The sequence below is a fragment of the Thermobia domestica genome, chromosome 15, assembly GCF_964235325.1.
Source record: "Thermobia domestica chromosome 15, izTheDome1.hap1.1, whole genome shotgun sequence".
NCBI classification, from domain to species: domain Eukaryota; kingdom Metazoa; phylum Arthropoda; class Insecta; order Zygentoma; family Lepismatidae; genus Thermobia; species Thermobia domestica.
The window spans coordinates 22,367,032-22,375,407 of NC_137468.1; the positions used below are offsets into that span (position 1 = coordinate 22,367,032).

Sequence of the window (8,376 nt, forward strand, 5' to 3'; positions counted from 1 at the left end):
ATTGTAGTGTTGAACACTGCTTGAAGAAGACACACAGGTAAGGCTCTCTTCAAGTAGATTATTATTCTGTATTATTTAGATCAGTTCTATCTATTATGGTTGATCATCAGGTTTTGTCAACGTTACTGCACATGATTTCTTACACTTTTTTTGCGATATAATATAGGTTTTATATACAGAGCTCCCATCCGAAACCGAATGTCTAATCATGGTAAATAAATTCAGAAACACTGACAATAACGTTACTGGAAACCTCTGTCTCTGTTTTGGTATATTTATTACTTATTCATTTGTATCTTCTTAGTACAGAGGCTGCGCAAGACTCAGGTCTATAGTTTAACGTTGAATCGCAGGGTATTTCTACATATTCAATTAGGTAAGAATATAGTGAGTTGTCTTTATTTTAATGTCCAAAGAATATATATACATTATTTAAAACAAGGTGTGGGGAAATGTTAAACAAAAATAGTTTTTCTTTATTTCTCTTCTTTCTTTTATGGGTGCTATTTTATATAATGGTATGAGGATACGGATTACGTATACACTCTTTAATAACTGGTAGGCTATCGTACAACACCTTAAATATGAGGATGATAATTCTTTTAATACCACCTTGAGAATTGTGTTTAATATTCTATTGCTAACCAGCTAACTCGCTATGGCATAAGAAACCCATCGTTTCTTCATCAAAAACATATGACGTCTCTTCTCTGAACAATATTTTTTACCGAATTGCCTGTAATCAGGAGTAATATTTTTCACTTCTTAAAAATGCAATGAAATGTTTGAGTTTCTGCCTCACGATTATGTCTGTTATCCTACGGGAGACGATGATTAAAGTAAGTGAATGATGATGCAAGAACTGGTGGAATGATAAAGTGGGAGGAAACTAGAGTACCCGATAAAAACCAAAAGTAGAATGGTGTCCACTATAAGCTTGGTCGGGGATCGAACCAGGGACTCTACATACCAGAGGTAAGCGCTCTACCAATAAACCACTGTGCCTTCATCCACTTCTTTAAGGTCCAGGTTCATATTATATTCCAATCTCCTTCATAACCAGCAGTACGTCTTCCCAGAGACATTACTGGATAGCTTCTTCGCAACAGCAAATAGCATAATTAAATTGCTGAAATCCATGGAAGTATAACTGCATAAATCTTGTTTCGGAACAAACGAATTTTAACCAGGCTGCTTCCATAAAGTTCTTAAGCAAAGTTTGGTTAGGAACTCCACATGTTTAGACCATATTACCCCGTTAACTTTCTTACATGTAGTTTTCGTTTACATACTCATTTGAGCTTTCGTTCTAATATTACTTATTTCGTTATGAGTTTTACTGATTTAATTATGATAAATTAATTCATGATAAACAAAATCTCATAATAAATTTTATACATTTCAGTTGCAGGAACTACCAACATGAAGCTCACAGTTGGACTTCTGCTTATCCTCGCGTGCGCTTGGTAAGTAAAAAGGGATATTTTCTATCATTCCTTTACCATTTTAAAGGTTTTGACATTAATTCCGTACAAAGTAGTCAAAGGAGATTAAGTTTTAACAGCAATGCCAAAATAACGGGTACTCGTTTAATTCCTGCTCAGATACTTTACAAGGTCATAGAAAGTACTTTTTATCTATTCGTGCTTGTTACCTTCAAAGTATTTTGTTGCTACATCAACTTATGTATACATTTTTCATCATCGGTGGAAACAGTATTGGAAACTCTGCTAGCCAGAATTCGTCGGAGTTTCCTCATCTTATCCTGGATGTAAGAATAGTTCAAATCGATTCTTTTAACAGGGATTCCAGTATAAAGATCAAAATAATGTCATATGAGGCAATGTCCAGCTATTAAAGGTATGGTGTATTACGGAGATGGGTTTCTACAGAATGTGTGATATGGAACATTATCATGGTGCAAACCCCACTGTCCAGTCCTTTACGACGAACAAAATCGCAGAACCGTTAAAACTAATTGTATAGACTTTCGTATTTCAGTTTGGCTACTTGGAATAAGTTGATGATGCATTATCCGAAAAATATTAAAAGCCTAATGACCAGCATTTCGACTCAGAATTAAATTTTTCAGGTCTTTAGGGTAAGCGGAATTCACGGTATTTCCACTAAAACGACATTACTTTGATATTGGTGTCAGATCAGCAAAAAATTCGTAGATCAAAGTGACTCTAATTGCAGACCTTGTCTTCCATATTGGACTCTCATGCAATCATAATTTCGCACAGCAACTTAACCTGCAATATCTGTGAATACATACAGACATTTAGGTGAATTGTGTGTGGTTTATATGTCGGCTTCGATCGCCAATATTTGTTATATCAAATGCATTTCGTGTTAATTTAAATAACTGTGCAATTGCTTCACAGGACCCATTGTATGTAAAGGACCCACTGTTATATATATATGTAAAGGACTCATTCTTCGAAGATATTATCTAAGAACTTTGAACGTTTGCATAAAATGTGTCTTTTGGCACTAGGTTGAATAAAAAAAATATGATTCGGAGTTCCAACTTCTAAAAGGAGAAAAAAAGTGTTTATGTAACACAATCCAACTTATACGAAAAAATATTTTGAAACTCTAATATATATATATGGGGGCCGCGGTGGCTCAGTGGTAGAGCGTTCACCTCTGGTGCTTGGGGTCCCGGGGTTCGATCCCAGCCCCCGCCAAGCGAACTTTGTGGTGGACAAACACCGTGTGCGTGGGTTTTCTCGGGGTTCTCCCGTTTCCTCCCACTTTCTTCATTCCACCATTTCATCCATTTCTCATTATCACCGTCTCCTTTAGCGTAACCGGCATAACCGTGGGACGTAAAACTCAAAGATTTCATTTTTTCTAATATATATATATATATATATATATATATATATATATATATATATATATATATATATATATATATATATATATCATACATTCTCTAATGGACAATATATCTCTTAGGGCTACCGTCGTTGACGAAGCAGAGTTGAAGTGTGTGTGCGGAGTCTTCAATGCCACCACAGTTGACAGCGGAATCGGTAATGAACAACCTATCGTGAATACCCCAGTTGACATCGAAATCACCTGTGATGAGGAAGGTTACAGCAAATGCAGCAAGAAGTGTGTCGCAGTAGTAAGTACGACTCTCTTAAGAACGGTTAAATCCTAATGGATTATGACAATGTCAGTAAGGAACCTGTGGCATCTTTCTTCTGAAAGCAAGAAACCTGTATATTAAATATTATATTTTAATTTTCTTTCATGTATGCAGTGTCTTTTTAAACTTGTGCATGTCATTGTTCCATTTTGTTTTCTTTTCACTACGTAACTGATAAATTTTCTTCAAAATGGAATGAATATGCGTGTAAATGAAAGGAGCATACCAGTCAAGGCAACTACTTTGAAAACTATCTTAAAAATTATTTTATTAATGACAGAGAGACCAACGATAAGCATTCCATTAATTATTCGAAACTTTGTAACAGAATTGAGAGTGCAGATAAACATTTATTCTGATAACCTTCTGGTCAGATTCTTTGTTATTGATTTTCAATTGTAGGGCATCCTGTGTAATTGGTTGTTATGAACGATTTGTTTGTATCTGTAGAGTAAATATTTACCATTCTAATTGGTCTTTATCTAATTAAATATTAGTTTTTTTTTTTCAAATTCGAATTTTAAATCATTGAATGAATTTTAATAACCCAATTTCGAATAATGTCATAAATGTAGAAATGAAGCTATTAAATATCATTGAATAGGTTATATATGTTTCTCTAATTTATAATAATGAAATACGCTATTGCTGCTCAGAAATCTATGGCTACAGTTTATACCCTGATCCAAACATTGTTACTTGATATATATATTAAAATAAGTTTTATTTTATCGTATATTACTTACTGTTTGAGGAAACATGTTTCAAAAATCACTATACTATTTCAATGGGACCGTACTGAAGAGTATGTTAAATGAGATATAACAGTATTGGATAACGACTCTTGTGGTATTTCCATTTGATATGATTTTAATCCACGCTGCACGTTGCTAATTGTTTACTGCTTCGCATGAATTGGAACGAAATAAAATTCTAAGATCCCTAATCACTTAAACAGCGACTTAAGACAGTGAAGGGTTCAATGCTGTTGAAATAAAACGATTTTAATAGATTCTATTCTATGTCAGTCTATTGTGGAAAGTTTTATTATCAATTTTCCATAGATCAAACTTTATGTTATTCTCCCATTCTTTTCATACCAATCTAAAATCTCTTTCCAAAGTGCTTTTTACCTCAAACTTGATGAATCTTGCGATTCAAATGAGTCATTCATATTAGATATTAGAAGGTTAATATTTAAAACATTGCAAATAGTTCTGTTTGTGTTTTGTGGTCCGGAAGTTTGGGTTTTTTAGTGTTCAAGGCTCACGTAGTTTTCAATGTTAGTTTCAGTACGCAAGGACATGCAGGAAAGCATCCTTTAGTATATAGGCATTGGATAAGCTTTTATCAATTGTTCTTTTTATTTTCCTTGCTTTTAATGTTATTACTCCACTGTAAGACAAACCTTTCAGTCTATAAATGTCCTTCTCAACAAAATAATATATAGAAACACAAACACAAATAAATATTTAACATCTTTTTAACCTTCGAATGCATCGTTACTACAAGGTTTCAATTTGTATATTAACCAGTGTTTTCGATTTTTACCAAGCTCAAATAAAGCACATTTTAAAAAGAGAAACTTAGAGTCACTCAGTAACTTAAAATGATCTGATTTAAACCTTGAAGAAAACGCTTATCTCAAAGACTTTACATGTCTATTTGACCCATGTTATATAGGGTTAATTTACTTGTTTAATCGACTCTATTCCGGAAACAAATTTCTGCACAGTACCTTTAGAAGTAATGCTTTGTTCACAGTAAAAGGCTACTTTGGAAATTCTTCCTATTATTTTTATTATTACTTCGAAGTTAGTTCAGGATTACGAGTACTAATTTAGAATAGTATTTGATTTAGACTGGATTTCCAACTTGAAACTAATTGCAAAATTAAAGTGAGTATTTTACTCTTTTCAGGCCCACACATTCAAGTCAATTTCCAGCAGGATCCTGTGTTCCTTGGTGAAGGAGAATCAGAAAGGATTTAAGGTTAGCCTTTGGGAAATATATTTTCTCCAGATGTTTGTAATGCAGGAGTATCTAATGAAATATAACATTTTAAAATAAGTAGTAGTAGAAACATACAAAATAAAAAATAGAGTACAAACAACCGTACTAAACTTGCTTGCTTTGTGTAAACTAAGTCACATTATAGTGTAGTTATTACTGAGACATTTATTTGCGAAATACAACAAAATAAAGTTATTTCGGAAAACTTCCTCCGAAAAAAGTCACTTTGGAAAGTGAACTTCGCTTTTGTATTTTTCACGAAAAAAATACTTATGTCACGTACCAGGGTTATAAATGAGATATATTTTTATGGAAGATGAACAAAATCTCATGGATTGTACTTGAGAAAGTTGCGAACAAATAACTTACTTCCAAGAGAAAACTAATCCATGTGGATATTTTTTATGAGATTTATATACGCATCATTGATAGTTTACTAATAAACACAGAAATATCACAAATATCGGGAGCTGTGTTTAGCTGTCGAAACGTTGTTCGGCTGCAAATCACTATAGTTAGAGAAACAGGTGGAAGTTAAAGTGCGGTGTCGGGGATTTAGGAAGAGTGGTCAAAGATGATCTAATCATATTGCTGTATATTATGCAACGTTAGATTTAATGTATGTTGATGTGCATTATCATGTATTATTCCTGCGCTCACTTTTCCAATTCTCTTCTTCTGGTTCAAAATTGCCACAAAGTGTTACAATATGGTACAACAGTGATGGTGTGCCCCTGGGGTAAGAACTAGACAAGAAGGACGTCTGTCTAAATTTGATTGTAATGTAGACGGTGATTGAAAAATTACATTGGAAGATAAGATAGAGTAGATCATCAGGCGAGAGAGACTACCTATAAATAGATAGTATAAGAGATAGGGTAAATCTCAACGACTTTATACTCCATGCCTTTCATGTAGTTTGTTCTCAAGCAAATAGATATTATTTCACTTGTGAGCGTTTCTCAGTTTAGTTAGTTTACTAGCGACATAACGTTCAAGCAACGTAACGTTCAACTAAACTTAATTAAATGAATCAAAGGCAATATGCTGGAAGAAAGCCTTCAAAGTTATGATCGGACAATAACGAGCCAAGAATTTATTTTAATTTTGAGTCGTAATTTATGTGTCAAATAAATAAAACAGCAATCCCTTAACTTAAAATTCCAAGGATAGTCGATATTATTGAAATATTCTGTAAAGTTTATTTAAACCACGATTTTGGACGTCTTGTTTTATGATATTACCAGGTATGTTTATAGATTTAAGATGATATGCAATTCTACTTACTTGAAATCTTAGTTCTAATTTTTTTTTGTAGCTAAGTATCACGCTGATAATATTAAATATAATCTTTCGCAATAAGCTGACTGTGCTCCCTAATCTATCATCCTTGATTATTTGAAAGACTTTCCATACTAGTCTGCGATGGGTAGTGACGAAGAATTTACTGTAGACATAAAAGTACAACGCATCATAATCTATACCTACTGTTAGTCTCAGTGAAATAACAAATATTCTTGAGATTTAAAAATGTCTTATCCTAAAGCATTGCAAATATCATAAAATGTGTGTTTTTTTTGATTGTACGTTCCTGCACAGTAAGTTTTGATGGTACTTTGCTGTGAACTGCTAACTTCAGAAATTATTTTTCCAATATTCTGTTTACGTTTTCACAAAACAATTTTTTGGCATTATTGGTCATATCCTTATAAATTACAATAGGCAATAACATCAATTCTATCAAGGAAAATAAGTAGTAAGTTAAAAAATAACTAATTTAAGAAATAATAAAATAATAATAACAATCAATAAATGTTCAATATGTAATTACTTTCCCTGCATGTTTGAGTTTATGAACATTGAAATCTTTGGCAGGTGGCCGTATATTACAATGGGTGCAACAAGGGTTGGATTTACACAGGACTAACTTCAAGTGGGACCTTCTGTTGCAAGAACTCTAACTCCATTCCTTGCACAAAGTAATGAGTACAATGGAGAATGGAACACATAAGACGATCCAAGCATGATGAAGGATTTCGATTTTTGTTTCTAAAGTCTCTTTCTGTAGATATATCATTTCGCCTTCTACTATCATGTAACTTTAATTAACAATAAAGAAGCAAATTATAAAATAATATTTGTCATTTCTTTTATTTGTATTCTTTTTGGATCTTGAGTGATGGCTAGAACACAAACCATATTCAAAAGGTTTGTATTTTCTTTATATTTCTTGAGTATTGTTTTTACATATTAAATTAAGATGTGTTATATAGAAGGAAATAAAAATATTTAAGTTTTTTTGGATACTAAGTTTGTGATTAAAACTTTATATTTTGCACGGTGACTCAGTGGTAAACACTTACCTCTGGTGCGTGGGGTCTTTGGTTCGATCCCGGTCAAGTAACCTTGAGGTGGACAACACTGTGTCCGTGAGTTTTCTCGGGTAAATCCCGTTTCCTCCTACATTCGCATTTCACCAATTCTTCCATCATCATTCACTTGCCTTAATAATCCGTCTCCCTTAATGTTAAGGGTATAATCGTTAGACGATAAACTGAAAGATTAAAAAAAAACTTAATACGCAAAAATTGTTTAAATGTTATAAATGTTACTCATTGCCTCAGAAACATTTCTCCGATCACACTCAATCAAGTTTGATATAAGTCTTTACTCTAATATCCAATATTCCATTCTATTTTTGCTAATCTTTTTCTATTTACTTTTCTCCATAACCCTGTATAATTTCCATTCTCACTTTAATGATATATTCATCCGTCAGAATGTCGTCAATCACCGACATTATATTTGATGGAAATAGGTCCAAATATTGCTTAATTTTGTATTGTTTATGTCTTTTAATCTACCAATTTGTGATTTACTTTCTTGTAACATTGATTTTCCTATATCATTTTCTTTTTGAGACAATAACATTATGTTTTGTCTTATAAAGAAATTACAATTTACACTTCAAAACTAGAAATTCACATTTCGTATTAATATGTACGAAATTTCGAATTTAGAGAAAATTCGTTACATTAACTTCCTTTATAATGATATCTTAAAATTCATTATGTTTCAAAGCTTCAACTATTCTGACCAAATTGCACTTCAAAACTGGAAATTCACATTTCGTATTAATATGTACCAAATTTCGAATTTAGGGAAAATTCGTTACATTAACTTCCTTTTTAATGATATCT

General features: G+C 32.5%; 1 protein-coding gene across 1 annotated transcript; it reads left to right on the forward strand.

Moving 5' to 3' along the window:
- The first annotated feature begins 306 nt into the window (after positions 1–306).
- LOC145671833 (uncharacterized) lies at positions 307–7,313 on the forward strand. The gene is made up of 5 exons (XM_081741059.1): positions 307–376; positions 1,406–1,466; positions 2,968–3,139; positions 5,084–5,155; positions 7,052–7,313. The coding sequence occupies exons 2-5, from the start codon at positions 1,423–1,425 to the stop codon at positions 7,157–7,159; spliced, it is 396 nt and encodes a 131-aa protein (XP_081597185.1). The 5' UTR covers positions 307–376; positions 1,406–1,422; the 3' UTR covers positions 7,160–7,313.
- Positions 7,314–8,376: the final 1,063 nt, after the last annotated feature.

Bases quoted from the DNA above. Each gene is read 5' to 3' on its own strand.
- LOC145671833 (XM_081741059.1), top strand. From the start codon at position 1,423: ATGAAGCTCACAGTTGGACTTCTGCTTATCCTCGCGTGCGCTTG. The intron at 3,140-5,083 runs GTAAGTACGACT...TACTCTTTTCAG, and splicing joins GCAAGAAGTGTGTCGCAGTA to GCCCACACATTCAAGTCAAT. The intron at 5,156-7,051 runs GTTAGCCTTTGG...AATCTTTGGCAG, and splicing joins AGAATCAGAAAGGATTTAAG to GTGGCCGTATATTACAATGG.